This window comes from Aotus nancymaae, unplaced genomic scaffold (assembly GCF_030222135.1).
Source record: "Aotus nancymaae isolate 86718 unplaced genomic scaffold, 86718_ANA_hifiasm-v0.15.2.pri h1tg000011l, whole genome shotgun sequence".
Taxonomy (NCBI): domain Eukaryota; kingdom Metazoa; phylum Chordata; class Mammalia; order Primates; family Aotidae; genus Aotus; species Aotus nancymaae.
Genome location: NW_026988422.1, coordinates 30209900 through 30230106, shown reverse-complemented (window position 1 = coordinate 30230106; position 20207 = coordinate 30209900). Strand labels below are relative to the sequence as shown.

The 20207-nt window shown below is 53.2% G+C and overlaps 2 protein-coding genes across 10 annotated transcripts in view; one reads left to right on the top strand and one right to left on the bottom strand.

Annotated features, from left to right (window-relative positions):
- The first annotated feature begins 269 nt into the window (after positions 1-269).
- The window catches only part of THTPA (thiamine triphosphatase), a 48923-nt gene continuing 28985 nt past the window's right edge, over positions 270-20207 (top strand). The window contains exons 1-2 of one of the 4 annotated variants that reach the window (XM_064374745.1): positions 270-487; positions 1848-3463. The gene's annotated coding sequence lies outside the window, so the exon portion shown is untranslated. Of the gene's footprint in view, positions 488-1169; positions 3464-20207 lie in introns of those variants that run through there. The other 3 variants (XM_064374746.1, XM_012467317.3, XM_012467308.2) reach the window with 3 other exon arrangements.
- The window catches only part of ZFHX2 (zinc finger homeobox 2), a 33341-nt gene continuing 20501 nt past the window's right edge, over positions 7368-20207 (bottom strand). For 4 of the 6 annotated variants that reach the window (XM_064374741.1, XM_012467201.2, XM_064374742.1 and 1 more), the window contains exons 4-10: positions 19757-19997; positions 18389-18463; positions 17961-18019; positions 15868-16068; positions 15097-15223; positions 11449-14925; positions 10122-11186 (exon numbers count right to left, since the gene is read on the bottom strand). In XM_064374741.1, the coding sequence (XP_064230811.1) occupies positions 10207-11186; positions 11449-14925; positions 15097-15223; positions 15868-16068; positions 17961-18019; positions 18389-18463; positions 19757-19997 (5160 nt within the window). In that variant the 3' untranslated portion in view covers positions 10122-10206. Of the gene's footprint in view, positions 11187-11448; positions 14926-15096; positions 15224-15867; positions 16069-17960; positions 18020-18388; positions 18464-19756; positions 19998-20207 lie in introns of all 6 variants that reach the window. The other 2 variants (XM_012467195.2, XM_012467204.2) reach the window with 2 other exon arrangements.

Below are 20207 nucleotides of genomic sequence, written 5' to 3'. Positions count from 1 at the left end.
GAGAAGGGCAGAGGGGCCCTGGGAACTGGGGCTGTGGGGCTGGGGGTGGGGAAGGCTCTAGATCTGTTTGAATCTGCTCCGGAAGTAGAAGAGGAGAAAAAAAAGAACAACCACAAGCGCAGAGAGAAGAGAGCTCTCCCGATACCCCACCCCACCCTACCCCACCCCAGCCCAGCCACCCCTCCTCCCTGGCATGGGATTCATGGGCACCAGCTGAGGACGGGGTCCCTCCCTCTGCCTACCATAAATATTGGTACTGAGGACCCAGACTCAGAAGGATAGGACATTCCCAAAGAAAAGAGTTTTTCTTTTAAGTTGCTTTAAAAAATATATATGTGTGTCTATATATATACATGCATATATGCATGTATATATATGAAAATATATTTTTTAAACTGCACTTGTTCTGGTGTGAGGGCGAAGGCGAGTGAAAGAAGGTGACTGAGCCAGGAGGAGAGCGCAGATGGCTTGGTGGTGGTATGGTGTGGTGAGTTGTGGGGAGGAAAAGAGGGGGGTCTGGCAGAGGTTGGGGGTGGGCGGAATGAAGACCCTGTTTTCCTCTTTTCGTTTTGCTGTGGATGAAGGAGAGAGAGAAAAAGAGAGAAAGTGGGTGGGGAGAGAAGCGAGACAGATGGCAGAGTGGAGAGGCGGCAGCCAGTGCCGGCACTGCCCAGCCTGGGCGGACCCAGCTCCCTCCGCCTGCCAGCTCTCCAAATGCCACCCTTCCCCCATCCTCCCCTCTCCCCATCCCCCCAGCTTGGCACTGATCTCGGGGAGAGAGAGGGAGGGAGGCTGGGCAAAGAGCATCTGTTCCCTCCATTCTCCCAGCTCCATCGGCTGCCAACCTAGGGCCATCGTCTGCCTCCATCACCCCTCCGCCTGCCCGCCTACCCACCCAATCCCAAACGGGTGCTGGATCAGGTGCTGAATCCGGCTGCCTCCTCGGGTACCAGTCACTGTGCATTGCTGTGTGTCTGCCACCGCTGCCTGGCACTCATGGGGCCGTGTGTGTATGTGTGTGTGCGCGCATGTACGTGTACGCAAGAGCGCGTGCTGTATGTGAGCCTCCTGGGCATGGGTGGGGGTTGGCATTGCGGTTGCCAATCTAGTGTCCAACCAGAAGGACATTGGGATGGAATGGAAGAAGGAGGGGAGAGGCTTGGGGCCTGGGAGGGGAGAAGAGGTTGCATGAGTTGCTTCATGCTGCCTGCTTACTGGCATTGGCATTGCAGCTGCCACCCTTGTGCCCACAGAGATGGGAGGAGGCGAGTGGAGAGGGCAGTGGCAGGAGTCCTGTGCTCTGGGAGGAAGGCTCCCTACATGGGAGCTGTTGGCATCACATCTGTCAGGCCGGTGCCCAGAACTGGGGCAATGGGGACTGGAGGATCCAGGAAGCAGAGAGGAGGGGCAGGACTGTGTTTCTGATGTTGTTGTCCCTCTAGAAGCTCAGCTCTGAAAAATGGTTGGAGTTTGAGGTGATTAGTGCTCTTCCAACTTGGGGAAGTAAAGTAGTGGAGAGAGTAGCCGGGGAAGCGCCAAGAAACAGTCTATGAGCCGGGGAGGAGGGAGTGTGTCACTGCTACCCAGGGAGAACTTGTTGGGGCTGGCAACCTGGCCCTTTGTCAGAGCATTGAAGGAGACAGCAAGGGGACCAGATGTGAGGTGGGTGGGTGCTGGCACTGCCCATGGCACCTGGCACAGGCTCTGGCATTGTGTGGAACAGGGGAGTGTAACGGTGCCTCTTGCAATCTGGTTGAGAGGGCTATTGTGCCAGGAGTGAGAAGGAAGGAGGTGTGAAACATTTTGGGAGGCAGGGCGTTTGGGAGACCAGACTTTTTTTCTGCCAGGACCTCCTTCCCCTTCCCTCTTAGGCATGGGGAGTGGAGCGACAGACAGAGGGTGTCATGAGGACACAAAGGAGGAAGCACACCATTGCCAAGACCTCGAGGAAGGATGGAGAGCGCTGGCAGTCCTGCCTGGCCCCCAGCCAGTTCCCTGCTGAAGATGGCCAAATCCCCTTGCCTGGTCTGTATATGCCACTTTTGCTGGGGTGGAAGGAGGGAAGGGCTGGCTTGCTGAGCTGGGCTCTAGAATGGGAAGGGTACCTTTCTGCAGATCCCATTTGGACTCTCCAATTGGAACAAGTGAGATGTCTGATTTTCCTCTTCGGTACCTTCCTCTCTTCCCCCTCCCTTCGCCTCACCCCCCTTTCATCTCTCGTCACCACCTGGGTCTTACTGCTTGGCACCCAACCAACTGGATGCTGCCACATTTGGCAGTGCTGCACTGGCATGTGAACAGTGTCTCAGATCCTGGCACTGCGGCAAACTCAAAGCCACCAAACATGCTCACGATGCCACTTGGCGGCAGTCAGAGAGAGGGGGCTGTGCACATAGCAGTGCCAGGCATTGGGTGGAGCTCTGTGCAAGGAAGTGGCATGAGAGGATGCCCTTAACAGCTGGGCTGAGTCAGCACTCCCTGGTCAACCCCAGCTCTGCCTTCCTCCCAACTAGATACCCACCTCCCTCCTACCCTTACTGCCCCCAAGAAAGGGATTTAGATGGTACCATACTGAGTGTTTGAGCACCATGCAAAAGGAAACTGTAGCACAGAGGGACAGGCTACAGCACAGGCTGTAGACACGTCTAAGGATCCAGGCCAGTGGACCATGCATATCCTTGGACAGCAAGAATAAAAAAACCCTAGGAGGGCAAAAGAAGGTTGAGAGGGGAAGACCAGCTATGTTGTTACCAAGATGGCACAAGAAGAGATTGGGAGGGAAGAAGTAGGAAGGAGTGACCCTCAGGTCTTGCTCTTGGTTGATGGAGTGGTTTGTACCTGCATATTTCATTCTGCCTTGTGATTTGCTGAGCTGTGGTTGAGATGAACTGGTTCTTTCTCCCTTGTTAAAAGGTCTATATTCAATAATAGTCCTAGAAAGATGGAAAGGTGCTCTAGGCCTAGAGAGGTATATAGGTGTTAGGAAGACAAAGGGACTTGTCCTTCCAGAAAGACTATGCAAGACACCCAGTTAGAGTTGGATAGATTGCTGTATCTTTGAAATCCACCCCAAGAAGGGAGACTGAGGATCAGCAATGATCTCTGGTAGAGGAGAAGGGCCCTAGGAGGAGAATCCCCAGCATCTGTGGTGATGCAGACCAGCCCCCACAAAACTAGACCTTGGGTCCCCACCTGAAAGAATTTCCAGTAGGTTTGGCTTTCCCAGTAACTGGGCAGATCTTCAGAAGATCTGGAATATTTGGCTGTGGGTGATGTGGAGGGGAGGCTGGGTGGCTGTGGGAGATAGGGCCTGCCCAAAGGGGAGTAAAGTCCGTGCTGGGCTGAGCTGCTCAGGGCAGAGGGAGTTCTGATTTCAGCATCTCTGGAAGAATATGGCCACTTCAGAAGAAACAAGGTGTTTTCCACAGCAGAGGAGAAAGCAGGGAGGCCCTCAGTCAAAGTGGTGAGTGGACAATGTTTATATCTTTTCTCCTGTTCAAGAACAGCCAACCTAAGCAGAAGACCATGGTCAATTTCCATTATGTTGGGGGTGGGGGTGGGGATGATGTCAGAGGAATGAAGTCGATGAATCTGAGGTTATGATAAGCCCTGGTGTGGTAGCCCTGGGGTAGCAGGGTTGGTCCGTAGGGGTGGGAGAGATGGGGGCAGGTCACAGATATACATGGTGCTGAGCTTTTTAGGCCAGTGCTCCTCAAACTTGAGAGGGTATAAAATCACTTTAGGAGTTTCTGATTCAGTTGGTCTAAGGTGTGGTCCAGGAATATGTACTTTACATAAGCATTCATGTTGCAAGTGGACACTTGAAACTTTGAGAAACACTGTTCTGAGAGATGGCAGTCACCTTGTAGGATGGTCGATACAATCAGGGTTTCTCTTGCCTTTTGCATCTGTCTTCCCCAAACTTACTCATGTCTTTACACTGTCATGTTTGGGATATGTGTGTTGTGGGGTGTGTGTATGTGCTTTGGGTGGGAGCAGTAGGAGGAAAAGGAGAGATCGTGAGGTTGAATCCAGCAAATGTAACTTGTTAGAACAATGATCCTCATTGGCAGTAGTTACCACGGAAGAATCCTTTAGGGAACACTTTCAAAATTCACTCTTCTTTCCCCACAAGATTCTGACGGCTGACTGCCCATGGGTTTCTGAAAGCTCATCATTGAGAATCACTAGGTTAGGAACATTGCCAAAAAATTATTCTCTGTGATCCAGTCATAATTGTGTAGATTTTGTGGCTAGGTACAGGATGGGTCCTGGAGGCAGGCCTGGGTCCTGGGTAATGGAAGTAGGGATCGGCAGAGTACAACTCAGCCTACTGCTGATACTCAGCAAATGGCAGAGGATGCTGTTGTTTGAGCACTTGGTGGGGACATGTAGAAATGAGCACAGCATGGGTTATTCTTCTTGTCCAATTGAGAAGACTTAGTACAGGGTTTGGTATCAGGGAGGGCTTGTAGATGTGGGGCAGTGCGGAGCCCCTGCTGATTACTGGTGTAAGGTCTGTTCTCGCCGAGGACGAAATGAAGAAACTGAGGCCAGCACGAAAATAATCCAATGCAAGGGAATTTATTCAGGCTCCCGGACGAGGTTCTGCGGCCCGGACAGGAAGGGCCGGAGAAGTCGCACGGACTCCTCTCAGGCACAGGGTTTTATAGGGAGTGGAGGCGTCCGATTGGCTGTGGCCAAGGTGAGTGGGACAAAATGGAGGGGAGTGGGACCCGGATGAAACAAAATGGAAGGGAGTGGGACCCGGATGGTGGGGAGTGGGGCCCAGATAGGACAAAATAGTAGACAGGGAGTGGAGCCTGGATGGGACAAAATGGTATCAGGTATGTCCTGATGGGGCTTTTTTTTCCCGGGCTCCCGGCGGGGGCGGGGGAGGAGGAGGCGTGTCTGAGCTCCCGGCAAGGGAGGGAGGCATGTCAGAACTCCCCGCGAGGGGAGGAGGTGTGTCCGAACGCCCTGCGAGGGGAAGGGGCGTGTCCGAACGCCCCGCGAGGGGAGGAGGCGTGTCCAAATGCCCCACAAGGGGAAGGGGCGTGTCCGAACGCCCCGCGAGGGGAGGGGGCGTGTCCGAACGCCCCGCGAGGCAGCCAACCTTACAACTGGTTGTGGTGTCTTAGCCATTGCTTGTGTAAGAATGTGTGTGCAGTTGGATGGGATTATGAGTCAACCCCGGGTGCTGCATCACCTTTCCCCCTCTCCTTGGACAGGTTCAGCTTGTTCTGGTCTACCTATACTCAACCTGCTTCTCCATTAGCTTCTGGCCAGACCTCTCTCCATGGCTGGGGAATTGGCCAGAAATACCATACTCAGACTAATGACATTTACTCCTTGTCTGTGCTCCCGTATATCAAGGAGCGTCATGGGTGGCCACACAATTGAGTCACGCAATTTTGTGTTCTTCCCATAAAGTGTAGTTTCCCTCAAGAGGAATTGCCTTCGTGATTACTTCCCATCTTTCCCCAAACTTGATGGGCCATGGTCTAGGTCTTCTGAAAATGTCCTCTCTCAAATTTGCCTTCATCTGATCTTTTCAGAGTGTATCTGAGTTATAATCCTGTAGACCCCGAGGCTAGGTCTACAGACTTGTTGTAGCAAGAGCTTTCTCAGTATAAAGGCCTTTCGTCCTAACTCAGTCTTCTAGAAATGACACTGTCATAGCTGACAAGTTTCTGACCAGTTGCTTCTGAGAGAAATGGTCCCCCAATACCTGGCCATTCCCAGCGGTTTACCCTGTGTTTCATGGTGATATGAGTTTTCCCAAAAGTTTCCTCTTAATTTGCCTCCTGTGTATCTCTTCCCTGATGTCCAGAATAATTTAAGGTCCTCTCCTCTCCCCACAGTGTTTTTGTTTGTTTGGTTGGCTTAGGTTTTGGGTTTTTGTTTGTTTTTTTGTGACTGCGAGCAGCGTGCGCGTGCCCCCACTGCTTCCATCCCCTCCATTCCCTCCTGACTGCCAGCAATGGCTGGGCATGGGCCCAGCGCCCATCCATTTTCAGGGCTGGTTGTTTCATCAGGTGAGTTGTTACACACTCCTTAGTAGATCCTCTCCCCGTAACTTTATATTCAACATTTGGTCACTCTTCCTCTGCCTGGTTACTTTTTCCTCTCACTTTTCTCTGTGTATAAGCTTTTTCTACATACTTTTGTGTGATGAAAACTAGCATGTGTTGGAGGGTTTTTCTGCTTATGGGAGTGTAGGTCATGGTCTTGGGGTATGTCCCTTGTACTTATGCATACGCCCATGGGGCCTCGTCCTTGCTAGCACTGGTGTGTTTCCCTGCAGCCCCCTCTGCTGGGGTCAGCTGTTGTTTCTGAGGATGTGTTTGCTTGTTTCACTGGTACAGTCATATACATGGAGCTCTGTATTTCAGATTTACATATCTTTCCAGGGATGAATGACTGTCTTAAAACAGATCATGGTGTTGGAGATTTGGAGAATCAGTGATCTGGTCTATAAGCCCTGAAAGTGGCTTAAAGAAACAAATATAAAGAATTTAAGCAGAAGGGTGCTATTATGCCTGGAATAAAAGGCTTGCTTAGTTCTTAAAGATGCTTCTGTAAGTATACTCCAGAGCTAGAGGTAGGGTAGGATCAGATTTCTTTTTGTGGTCCTGTTGCAAACTCTGTCCTGTTTGGCCATTAAGGTTTCAGATTTTCTCATATTCTTTTAGCTGTCTTTATTTTTGTTCCTAGTTGAGGATTGGACACCTTACGCCATCCTCACACAGACTCTGGTTTAGAGCAAAAATAGCCAGGATCACTTTCACCCCCTGCCTCTCTGTCTGACCCTGGTCTTTAAGTAGGGTGGAGCTCAATTTGGGTGCCTCTTTAAGGACCTGTATATGTTAGAAACCCTAGGGCAGGGGGTGGGGGAGGTAGGTACTGTAAAATAGGTGTTATTGTGCCAAGTGCTTGAGTTAAGGCTCTTACTCCACAGGAGAAGTACCATGATTTAATTCTGGTGACTTGGTATTCACCTCTAGGATTCTGCAAAGGATTGTGCTGACTTAGCCTTCTGTCCACCAGAATGCCCACTGGCATTGCTCTCTGGAGCAGGAGTGCTGCTGCTGAGGACTTTTGGTCTGAGAAAGGGACTGGGGAGGAATGCTTCCAGCCGCTGGGAACATGGAATGGTGCCCTCTCAGGAAGCATGTTGATTGATTTAAGTCAGCAGAGTCAGCCAGGCTGTTTTGCCCCCAAAATCCCAGTGTTCCTAAGCCTGGCAATACCACATGCAGTCCCAACAGTAGATAAGAGCTGACTCCAAGCAGTACAGTTGCTTAGAGTCAGCCCTTATCTACTGTTGGGGCTGCATGTGGTATTGCCAGGCCAGGGTGTTGGATGTAAAAGATCATGTTGTGTGACAAGAGGAGCGGGGACTTCTGGTTACATTAGCTCTTGGTGAAAACACTCATAGTTCAAACTAAAGCCAACCTACCCTGGCTGTAAATCCCTAAGATGCAGGACACCACACCTCTAATCATTCCATGCCAGGTGTTTGTCAATGTTTTCTTTAAAACGCTTCCTTTTTCTCATTTTTGTTCTAATTGTTTTTGGTTTTCAACTTTTATACACAAGTCACATTCCCAGAAAGCACAAGTGAAAAAGCTTCTTTCTTTTCATATACATGCTGCTAAGAAAATAGTTTTATACACAGAATTTCAACAAGAGAGAGAAAAGGACAGGGAGGGAGCGGTACAAGAGAGGCGAGGAAAGAAACGTGACAGAAAGCGCAAGATTGCAGTGGTCAGTTTCTCTCCCGTTGCCTACATTTGTAACTGGCATTTTTGGTATCAGAAATTGGGGTGGAGTTAGAAAACTAACTCCACCTAATTTGCTGTAGGTTAGAAAACTAACTTCACCCCACCCCTAATTTGCTAGAGTTGGAGTATTTTAGAAGTGAATAGGACAGAAAGTGAGACTCACGGAATATATGGGGGCTACTGATTGAGCTGAACTTTCTCCTCCCTCCCATCCCATCTGCATATAAGCCACTGCTTCAGTATTAACATGTTCACAGAGTGTGATGTGACTGACAGCAGAAAATCTAAATTCCAGGGCTGGGTAAATTTGTATGAGAATATGAATTGGATGATGATAGAGCAACAGTCTGAAGGGAAGAGTGGATGGAAGGAGAACACCTTGAAAGAGAAGTGGTCTTAGGGACAAGAGTAGCAGGAAAAACTATCTGTAGATGTGGGAATTTTGCAGACTTTTCTTTGCTAAAAGGAAACACGGACTTCTCTACCCCATGCTACTTCAGCTGGGCTTTAGGGCTGCCAAAATTACCACCTGATGGCTATAGAAACCATTTGCTTAGGGGTAGGGAACATTCTTCTGGGTTCTGTCGGTTCCCTTGGTGATATCACCCTATCAAAGATTGACTTGTGCTTCAGTCATTTCCTTGCCCACCCCATCACCTCAATTCGTATCAGCTCTAGACCCCGGTGAGCCTCATGGACAGATCCCGACTCCTTTGGGAATGCCTCCCAATAGCTGCTGCTTAATGGAAGAGCTGGGCTAGGCTGGACTGGAGAGAGCAGGGGCAAGGGCAGAGGACAAGTGGGAAGAAAAGGAGATTGGAGGGAAGGGAACAAGGGACCCAGCAAAGGTGGGCCTCTAGGGAGGGCAGCAGGATTAGGGATTTGTGAAAAAAGTAAATGTGAGGAAAAGGTAGGAGATGAAAGAGCAGCAGATCTCAGATTCAGAAATTAAATATCCCACTCACCCCTTTCTTCCTGGGACTGCCAAGATACTTTTGGTCACACTGACCTCCTGACTCATAGCTGGAAATGAAGGGCTATTACCTATCCTAATAAATATTCAATTCAGGGAACTGGGACATGTCTCTCCCCGTGAGTTCAGGTTCTTCTCCCTATATTGCCAGCTCCCACCTCTGAGACTCCATAGTCAGGGGAAGGTTGCACTGACTTCAGTCCTTTGAGGACCACCAGACCCATAGCAAGGAGTTAAAGCTGTTTGATCTTCCAAAGATGAGGTGGTTTAAAGAAACCCTTAAACTGGGGGATGGGGATGGGGCAGGGAGTAGGGAGTGACACAAATAGGAAAAACCACTTGTTTGATGGGAGAGTTTTTTTTTTTTTTCTGTATTTTCCAAGTTTATCTTTAGTTCGTTCCTCTGGTCTCTCCATTTCTCTCTTTCGTGCGCATGTGCACGCACTCTCTCACTCGTTTTTTTGGTTGTGTTTCAGTTTTTTTTTTTTTTTTTTTAAAGAACTTTGGATTTGCCGTCGGTGGGCAGTGCCTGCCCCTGGAGGCTGGACCCTGACGTGGCAGGGCTAGGACAAGGGGCAGGCCCACGGCTGCTGAGAGTATCTCTGTGTTTAAAGCCTTTGAGAATAAGTTACTGCAGTTCCCAGGGTGCAGGGTAGGGGTTGGCAGAGGGGTTTCTGGCGGCGGCTTCCCCTAGAGTCCAGGCCGCAGGGGCTCCCCTGTCAGGCAAGGAGAGGGTTAGGAGGGAGAGGGTAGGGAGAGTGAACCGGAAGCACTTCTCCCTTGCCAGCCTCCAGTTTGGTTAGAGTTTTGTGGGCTCCCTGCCCATCCTAGGCTCCAACTTTGAGAGCCAACTGAGTATTTGGAGTTTGTGAGCGGTATGGCGCTCTAGACAAGGGGTTAGGAAGGAGAAGGGGGAGTGGCAAAGTTTGTTTTCCTTCCCCCTTCTTTGCCTTGGGTATTCTTTTTTGTTTCTTCTTTTTCTTTTTATCTTCTTTTTCAAATATTTTTGGTGTTTTCTCAGTGGAACATCATGGGATAATGTGTGTGTGCATGTGTATGTGTGTATATGCATTTATGGGGGGGGTGCTGGGAATTCAGTGAGGAAAAGTTAGATAGAACCAAGGATATATTTTGTGTGTGGTAGGCAGACATGTATGAATAATCACGGTGCCAAGATGGGTGTATGTGTCTGTGAAGACGGGCAAGGGCTACATTTGCAAGGAGCTGAGGATGAGGATCAGTGTGTGTGTCTGTGGGGATTGGGAGGAGGCAGGACTCTGCTGGAGGTGGGGTGTGTGGTGCCCACTGAGGGTGGGAACTGAATAGTTCCCATGAGGTGGGCGGGGCCGGGGGGTGGGGTGAGGGATTTGAGCTCCCACCAAACACCCCTTGGGGTAAAAGAGGGAGCCCTGAGGCTCTCCCCTCTCCCCATCTTGGTTTATCTGTTTATAAAGCTAGAAGTGTAGAGGTAGAAGTAGTTTTTGGGTTGGAGTCCGTGTGAGGTAATCTTGCTTCCTCTTTGGCAAAAGCCACAGCAGCCGAGGCAGCAGTGGCGGCGTTGGTGACAGAGATGGGTGGGCCCCCTGGAGGTGGGGCTGCCTTGCGCCTATGGGCCGAGGAGCGCAGGTGGGAGGCCAGGGCTTCACGCCCACTCAGCAGCACCTCACATGCCAGGCAGTGGTAGGTGCAGATGGGCACCCGCAATGGGGGTGGCATGGAGCCCCCAGGGCCCCGCCCAAAGAAGCAGAAGGATCTCTGGTGGGCAGTAGCTGGGGCCTCCCCGTCAAATGCCATCTTGCACTGGCGGCACAGGTAGCGATGGGTTACATCCACGGTGGAGATGCCAGTGCTGCCTGTCAGCAGCTCATCAGCCTCACCAGCCTCCCCCTCCCCTGGAGCAGGCAGTTCAGGAGGCTTTGGAGGTGCTGTGACTGTAGGCTCAGAGGGCTGGGGTGGTGGCTGGAGGAGGGCATTGGGGAGCAGCCCAATGAGGGTCTGAGGTATCACAGGGTTCATGGGAAATAGCCCCTTCTTCATGCCATAGAGCTGTTGGAAGTAGGCTCCTTGTAGCTGGGGGCCAAAGACAGCTGGCGGTGCTGTTCCCCCTGCAGGGGGCAATGGAAAGGGCAGGAACTGGCCCCCCAACAGGGCTGGGACAGTGGTCTTCAATGCTTTGAGGTTCTTGAGGGCATCACTGGAGGAGGTGGTGGGGGCTGCAACTGGCTTTTGCTCACTGGAGGCCTTGTCCCCCAAGGGCTCAGTAAGAGGGCCCGGGACAGGGTCAGTGGTGCCTGCTGTGAAGGTGTTGGTTTGCTCAGGCACGGGTCTCTGAGGTAAGGGGCGGCCTGGGCCAGCAGTCTGGACCACTGTGGTGGTAGGCAGGACTGAAGTGGCGAGGCCAAGGAGGCCTGAGGAGGCTGCTGGGCCTAGGAAGATGAAGGGAGGGATGAAGGATTAGCCACCTCCTGTCCCATCGTTCTTCCTGCTGTAGACCACCTCCAGACACATAACTCCCATTCCCACCACCGGATTTCCATGCCCCTTCCCTCCCTTCTTTCCCCCAAGAGCCTGAAGCAAAGGAAGGCCACAGGAGACTGGACATGGGAAGAATCAGGAAGGAAAAGGAAGGACATGTCATTAGAGGGGGATGTTCTCTCAAGCCCAGCTCCTCCCAGCTTCCCCACTCACCTGAATTGAAAGGAGCTAAGTTGCCCAGCGAGGGCTTAGCCAGAGCTGGGCCAGACAAGAGGACCGGGGCCAGGCGAGGCAAGGTTGGGGCAGCCCCGAGGGGCATGGAAGCAGGTGTGGTGGCAGGTGGGGCCTTGGGAGCTGGGGGAGCCTCAGGTGCTGGGGCCAAGTCGTAGCACTTGCTTTCACTCTTCAGCTGGGCTCGGACTGCCTCCTTGAGCTTGGCCAGGTGCTGACGGGAAAAGAGATGGCCTCGGCAGGAGACATAGAAATCATACTTGACATCACAGTAGGGGCAGTCGGTGCGCTGGGCTGCCAAGGGGCCCTCACTGCTGCCCCCAGTGCTCCCAGTGGCTGCCCCCTGTAGTTTGGCCTTCTTTTCCTTGGCACGAGCATTCTGGAACCAGACCTGGATGACTCTCTTTGGCAGCCCAATCTCCTCCCCCAGCACCTCACACTCCTGCATGGTGGGGGTGCGGTAAGCTTCATAGCAGGCTTTCATGATCTTCAGCTGCAGGCTGCTCATCTGGGTCCTGTAGCGCCGCTGCCCCATTCCATCTGGAACCCCAGTCCCACCTCCAGGTCCCCCACTGGTCCCTCCAGCCCCAGGGGATTCTGGTTCAGCGAGGCTGGAAGCAGATGAATCACTCAGATCTCCTGCAGACAGACTGCAAGCCTCACTCTCTGGAGAAGCTTTAGGTGGGTCATCTGGGCCCTCTTCCTCACTGGGTGGAGGGGGAGGTGGGAGAGGGAGAGGTGGCTCTGGTGTTGGGGTGGTGGCCTCTTTCCCAGGTGGTAGGAAAGGCAGGGGCCCAGAAGCAGGGGTGGCGGTGGGGTAGGGAAAAGTAGGTGCTTCCCTCTTTGGGGCCTCCCTCCCAGTGCCATCATCTACCTTGCCCAACAAGAGGTTGAATTTGGGCAAGGATGCAGGGGTGGCTGTGGCAGGGGGCTTGACTGCCGGACTAGGCACCCCCCCAGGGGTGCTTCGAAACTGGCCTTTCCTCTCCCGGGCCCTGGTATTCTGGAACCAGACCTGTACCACTCGTTTTTTGAGCCCCACCTCCTCAGAGATGCAGTCAAGCATCTTGCGTGTTGGGTTGGAATCCTGCATGTACCAACGGTACAGGATCTCCAGCTGCTCAGGTAAGATGGTGGTGCGCAGGCGCTTGTCCCTGGGGGGCTCGCCCTCCCCTCCTCCCCCTGCTTCACTGCCTGTGGGGGACAAGCTGCCGTCCTCAAGCTTCCGTTTAAGAGGTGGCCCTGGCATTGGTGAGGTGGCTGCCACCAGGGGGCCTCTCTCCCCAAACACCAGCAGGGGCAGATCTAGGAGTTGCGGGGGAGCACTGGGCTGCACAGATGGCAGGAAATGTAGTCGGCGGTGACTGGTCAGGAGGTCCTGGCTGGAGAAAGAAATGGCACACTGGTCACAGGTGTGGGCTGGGGAAGGTGACGGAGTAGGCTTCTCTTCAGGGTCTTTGCCTCCTGCCTTTGTTGCCGCTGCTTGGCTCAGCTCCTCCCCATCTGGAGGCTCTGATAATAGACCCTCAGGCCCTGCCGGGGGGTCAAGGCCCTGTTCCTCCTCTACTTCTTCCTCTTCCACCTCTTCCTCCTCTTCCCCTCTTTCTGCCTCTTCCTCCTCCTCTTCAGGGGTCTGGTCATCATAGCACTTCTTGAGGTGGCGCACCAACTCAAAAACACAGGAGAAAGTGGCGTGGCAACGCCTGCAGCCAGAGGCTCCCCCAGTGCCTCCTCCAGTTGGCATGGGCCCACCCTCACAGGCATTTTTACGTGCTTTCTGGCGGGCATTCTGGAACCACACCACCACCACACGGCTAGCCAGACCCAACAGACTTGCGAGTCGCTCCACCTCTCCGTCTTTGGGGTAAGCACTAGTCTCAAAAAAAGACTGCAGGGCTTGGGTCTGGAACTCTGTGAACTTGGTTCTGGAGAACCGTCTGCCGGCAGGCACCAGGGAAGGAATATTCCCTCTGGAGCTTTCTTCCTCCTCTGCAGGCCAGCGTCCCCCTGCTTGGCTTTGCTCTTCAGGGGCACGGGTCCCCGCTGCCTCAGGCTCCGGGACCAGGAAGGGTGGGGCCAGTTGGGGAGCAGGTGAATCCAGAGACCCATCAGGAGGTCTAGGGGGCTCTGCAGGGGGCGGGTATAGGCTGTCATAGCTCTTTCGAAACTGAGCAGCATAACGGCTCAGGGCTTCAAAGGGCAGAAAGCGGCGGTGGACATGTTCCTCGTGTGTCTTGAGGATAAGCATATTGGAGAAGAGTTTCCCACAGGCCCCACAGGCCAGCTTGTCCCCACCCCCGAGGGCCTCAGGTGGAGGTGGGGTAGGGGGAGGGGGCACAGCTTGTTTCCCTTCATTGTACTGAATCACCAGCTCAAAGCCAAAGTTTTCTAGAAGGGCTTTGGCTGCAGTGCGGGCAGCCTCATTGGGCAGTGGGTGAGGGGGTGAGGAAGTCCCTGCCTCATTACTCTCTTTGGCCATGGGGGGCCGCTCCCACTCCTGCTCAGCCAGCTCAGCCTTTGGAGGTGGTGCGGGGGGAGGAGGAGTGGCAGCTGGCAGGGACAGCATGGGTGCAGGCCCAGCTAACGTCAGCTTGGGCCCCACCTTGAGATCGTGGAGGTAGAAGGGCAGGAGCAGCTGTTGCTGCTGGAGCTTAAGCAGTGATTCGGGCACCAGAGGGAATGGGGGCAAGACTGGTGGGGTGAAGAGAGGGGCTGGGAATCGGTGCAGGTCCAAGGGAGGTGGGGGAGGGGACAGGAAAGGCAGTCCAGATATGAAGCCACTGGGGTCAGGGCCTTTCTTCTCAGTGCCCACCTCCCCCTCTGTCTCGCCTTCCTTGGGCTCTTCTTGGCTTCGCTCTGGCCCTTCAATCTTGGAGTCAGTCTTGGTTCCCCGAGAGCGAGTCTGATGCAGAACTGACCGCATGTGGATCTCCAGGGTGGAGCTCTGGTTGTAGGAGACTCGGCAGACTGTGCACTTAAAGGGCTTGTCTGTGGCAGCAGTGGTGGTAGGTGGGGCACCAGCCTCTCCCCGGGCAGGGGCGGAGGGGTCAATGGCAGCCTTCTTCATCTTATGAAGGTGGGAGACAGAATTATAATGAACCAACAGAATATTCTTCTGGGTGAAGGACTCCTTACACACAGTGCACTTATAAGGCCGGGCAGGGTCGAGAAACTTGTCCAGGGCAAAGTTGGTGGTTTTCCGATAGGTCAGAGGATGGCGAGGATCAGCTGGAGCTGGCTCTGCAGAGCGGAGCTCCCCAGTGGTCCCCTCTTCCTCCTCAGCCATGGTGGGCAGAGGAGCTACATCTTCAGCTTGGGCATCAGGCTGAGGAACTGGAGATGGGGCTGGAGAAGGGGGTTGATCAGGGCTTCCCGAGGGTTTGTCTGGGGCCTCAGCTGAGGCAAGGGGAGGCTCAGGAAGAGGATCTGGACTGGCTTCTGGGGTCAGGTTAGGGCCTTCTAAGGGAGAGAGAAGAAGGTACAATGAGCAGGAACTTCATTTAAGCCAGACCCCACCCACTCAATGCCAGGGAGTTGGCCTTGGCCTCAGTCATCTTCAGATCTTGTTGGCCCATGGAGCCCACGTCCCCTTTCCTGGTACCTTGGGAGGTTTATTGTTCCCTTCCTTACCTGCTGCCTGGTCTCTGCTGGGTGTAGGCTCTGGCCCATGAGTGGGGGGTTCTTGGCCATCATCCAGAGGGCTTGATGTGGGTCCAGACAGCACTTTGGTTGTAAATGTCATCTCTACAGTTGTAGCCTGCAATGGGAAAGAGCCTAGTGGCATCACCACCACCACCCACTGCCTCTACGCTACTCCTGACCCATCTGCCCTGCACCTGTACCTGTACCTATACCTGTGCTGAGCTCCATTTCCACAGATCCAGCCTCCTGTCTGGACAAACCTCCCACCTAATTGCTGCTTTTGCTACAGATGGGAGAGCCTGGGCTGCTGCCTCTTCTATCTGGCTCTCTCCTTCCCCAAGCCGGAAGTCATTGTTCTTTGAGGCTCCCTGGTCTGGCAGGCCTGTACCTGCTGTTCAGCAGCTCTTCTCAGAACTTAATCAAAGTGAAACAGAAGCCTAGTCTTCTCATCTCTGAGTAGAGGCAGCTAGACAAGCTCAGTTCTGAGGCTCCTTCTCTAAAATCCAACTTCGCATCCATGAAATGCTGCTTTTGTCACCAGCACATGCACTTGACTGAATGCTCCTGCCTCTTTCTCCCCTCCTGCACAGCCCTAACAAGGCCAAGTTGGACCATTCACACCCAGCCAACACATGCACTTGGTCATATGCCCCCTTCCCCCAACACACGCACTTGCCTGAATGCCCCTGCCTCTTCCTCCCCCACTGCACAGCCCTAATAAGGGCCCCGCTGGACCATCCTCTCGCAGCCTGTACTCACTACGAGCAGCAGCTTCTCAACGCACTCTGGCACCACGTTGTGAAGGTGGCTAAGGTGGAAGTGCAGGGCAGGCCGGCCCACCAGCTGCTCCTGGCACAGTGGGCATCTGTACTTGGGCTGCACTGCATGCTGGGAGAGTGTATGAGCCCTCACCTGGCTGGACTCTGGGCTCAGGAAGCTGCAGTATGGACAGCAGTAGACCTGGAGGGTACATATGGGCAGTGGAGGAAGTGTCAGGGAAGGATGCGACCCACCATCACATAGCCCTTTGGATGCAGCACTGGCCCCCACTCCTTTGAGACAGAGGCTGGGTCTGTCACCCAGGCTGGAGTGTAGTGGCATAATCTTGGCTTGCTGCAACCTCCGCCTTCTGGGTTCAAGCAATTCTCCTGCCTCAGCCTCCGAAGCAGCTGGGATTACAAGCATGTGCCACCAAGCCTGGCTAATTTTTGTATTTTTAGTAGAGACAGAGTTTTGCTATACTGGCCAGTCTGGTCTCAAACTCCTGACCTCAGGTGATCTACTCATCTTGGCCTCCCAAAGTGCTGAGATTACAGGTGAGAGCCAACGCGCCTGGCGTCTCACTCCTAATGTAAGAGGAACTAGCCAGATAGGAAGGCATTAAAGCGGACCCAGCCTCCAACCACAGTCCTGAGAGCTAGCTCCTTCCCACTTTCCCTTGGATTGGGACAAAGGCCTAGCTTAGGCCTCTACCTTGCACTCCTTCTTTGTCTGGCCCTCTTCCACCATCCTGGCCTTTCTGCCTTTTCTTGGTGTGTCTTTCCCAGTCTTTGCTGCTGGCCTTAACTCTCCAGCTAACAGATGGCTCTGTACCTACCTGCCCCCACCTTGGATTTAGTTTTCCTTTCTTACCTACCCTATCCTGCCTGTGTCTTCTCTGTGAAATGACTCCATTTCCTCTGGGCACTTTCTGGACCCAGAGGCTCCCTTGTCCCTGGCCACTCTGCCTCTGTGAACTGTCTCCTGAAGAGGGGCCCTACCTGTCTGCTCAGAAGCCGGTTTATCCTCCCTCAGGCTCAGCAGCTCCCACCTTATTTTCCATCTTTCTTTTTCCTTCATCGTAATGTGAATAAAAACACCACAGCTCCCCCAGTGGCCCAGGAAAATTCTGGCCCAGCCCTCTCAGCTCATTCTCAGCCACACTTCCAGAGGGGTGAGGCTGCCAGAGGCTCCATCATCACCTGACTGCCAGACCTGCCCAGTCTGCATCCAGGCTGGCACAGGCCTGCATGTCAGGGAGGGCATGGCCATAAGGGAAGGGGATCCACATGCTCCTCTTAATGCACCTAGTCCCTGAAGCAGACATCTGGGAGAGGTCTGTTGGCGGGAGCAGGAGTTAGGAAGAAAAGATGCTGAGGACATAAGGCATTACTTCAGCTTGCAATAATGCAATAAATCGAATGTTGCAATAACAATAAATGCTACACATTGCAGTCCAGTTTAGAGAGCTGTGAGGCATAGGATGGCATCTCAAACCAGGGGCTGGGAATGCCCTCAGAACCAACTTTCAGCCCACAGAGCTGCCATTCCTGGGTGCTGCCTAGCTCTGAGTCCTGGTGATTTAGAGATTTGTGGCACATGCTGTCAGCATGAATCATTTGGTTGGTGCCTCTACCCCTAGTAAGGGGGTGCCAGGACAGTTCCATCTAGGCTCAGGGCTTTTTGTAGGGTAGGAACACCAGTGTCTTGTCTTTCTGCTCCTAACTGAAGGATAAAGAGCTGGGCATAGCTGGTTGTTTGCTTTTGCCTTTCTCTTTTCATTTCTTTACTGCTTTCCTCCCCTCCTTCCAGCATCTACCCCACTCTTTCCTACTCTCAGCACAATTCCTTTCTTCATTTTTCCCATGAGTTCTGTCTCCCTCCTGTCATCTCCCTCTGTGCTTGACCCTTCTGGGCCAGCTCTGCCCCACATGGTGCTGAACATGTGGAACTGGACCTGGGTGGAATTTCTTAACTGTGCTATTTTGAGTGAAATAAGTCAAAGCATGACAAATTAGGTCTGCCTTCAGAATATGAACAGATCTCAGAGCCAGGCCCCCACTTCAGCTCTTCCCAGTTACCCCAGTTCTGACCATGGTCTGGTTGGCACTGTCTCTGGAAGGGCCAATCTTGTTCTCTGTCTCTTCTGAAGCTGAGGATGAAAAGAGAGGAGATTAAGGAACTCTGACAGCCCTCAAGATGATTTGTAGCAGACAGCCCCCAGGGTAGGGAGTTGTGCACTAACTAGGGAAAGGGCAGGAAACTCAGCAGGCAGGTAAGGCTTGTCAAGGGTGACTCCAGGTCAGTAGGATGGTCAGGTCTGAGTCCTCAAAGAGGGCAGAAGTGCCTAGCGTCCCATGGCTCAGCCTCCCTTCCCCCTGATGAACCCTTTATTTAATCAGTTTTGCTCCTTCAGCACAGACATTGCTGGCTCCTGGGTTACTGCAAGGCCCCATTAGCGTCTCAATGTAGGAGGACTTGAGGGGGAAGGGAGGGAAAAAAGACCAGATGAACAACTCACCCAATTGTTCTGTCTTGTTCTGGGCATCTTTCTCAGGGGTGGGTGGCTCAGCTATGGGGGTGACAGGAGCCTTCCCTGTGTAGGATGGGGAGAGAGTCAGCTAAAAGAGATTCAGCATCAGGTAAGGGAGGACATAGGGCAGAGGAAGCAGGACAAGCAGCAAGTCAATGAAGGAGAAAATGGATGGATCAATCAACAGGCAGGAGCGTATGAAAAGCCAACAAAAATACCCACACAGAAGGTAGAGGGAAAATTACAGTAATTGAACTGGTAGGGCCTAGGAGATCATTTTATGAGAGTCCAGCTCCTGTCCTTTTATAGAAGTCCAGCAGTAGACAGCAGAAACAAGACCAAACTCAGCTCCCAGTCTTAACTGACCCAGGAAGTGGGAAGACCCAGAAATGTGGGAGAGGCACTGAAGAAGGAAGCCTCAGTTGAATGGAAGCAGCTGCTGCGGTGAGCAGGAAGTGGCAGGTCTAGCTGGGAGAGGAGATTACCACTCAAGTAAGAATTGACAGATGTGTAGGAATTTATTTTCGGTGGCAGCCTAATTAAAGTGTTAAAAGTTCCTTAACTCCATTCAGCCCTGCGCCAGGATCGTTAGCTATTGATCTGGGCCCCTCCGGCACTTAACTCCAGCCAGCATATTGGCAATTCAATTAGCACCAGTCAATGCTGCGTGTTCCTGGCTCCTGCTCCCCATGCCCTCGCCCTTGCCCACCACTGGCTCTACAAAGCCCGACGCCCATGCCCACCTCTGGCAGCCCCTTCCAGGCTCTTCTCCTGCACCCTCTGGATCAATGGTGCCTGGCTGGCTGTTCCCGGCCTCTGCTGGTACAAACAACCTCAGCTGCCTAAGGGTGACTCTAAGCCCAGCCTTAGGGCTGAAGACCTCCTAGGAGACAGGAAGAGGCTGGGAAGCTTGTCAGGGGCCTCTTCCCATCCCTGCTGCCTTTGGATCATGCCCACAGCTCCTATCTCCTTCCAAAAAGCCCTGGCCCAACACGAACCAGGTTCCGTTCTTTTCTACCTTCCCTCTCCTTCCCACTCAGCTCTAGCCTGCCACCCCCCAGCATTACTAGGACATCACTACTCAGAATCACTAGGTGGTTCCTCCTCACCACCTTCCCATTCTATGTCATCCACCCAGCAAAGCCCCTGCCCTTCTTTGCCCCTCCTCTCAAGGTAGCCTCCATGGTGCCTGACGCCCCCATTCTGTCTTAACCTTCACAGCTTCTTCCCATTTGCTATAGATGGCCCGCAGGCCCACTTCCCCTTCCTTGTATCTCTAACTCCGCAGCCCCCCTGCTCCCCACATTCTGCTGCCCTCCCTGCCCAGCCCTTATTCTCCAGTCCCCTCTTCCTCACCAGGAGTCCGGAGCTGCCTGTGGCTGAAGCTCAGGATGCTCTGAAGAACTGCGGGTCCTTCCTCAGCAGTTGGGCCATTCTGTAGCAGCTGCAGACGCCTCTGGGCCTGGGCATCACGGTGGGCAGGTGTGCGCAAGTGTTGTAGCATAGCCAAGCGGGAGGGTGTCTCCCATGCACACAACAGGCAGTGGTATAGCCCCAGCTCTGCCCCTGCCTCTGCTCCCTCCATTTCCAGCAGAAACTAGAACCATGGGAAGAGGCTGGCTTAGGCCCAGAAGGGACACCCCAGATCTCAGGGGAGTTTTTTACATATATGTATGTGTGTGTATATATATATATATATATTTTTTTTTTTTAAAACAGAGTCTTGCTCTGTTGCCCAGGCTGGAGTGCAGTGGCATGGTCTCACTCACTGCAACCTCCGCCTTCTGGGTTCAGTGATTCTCATGCC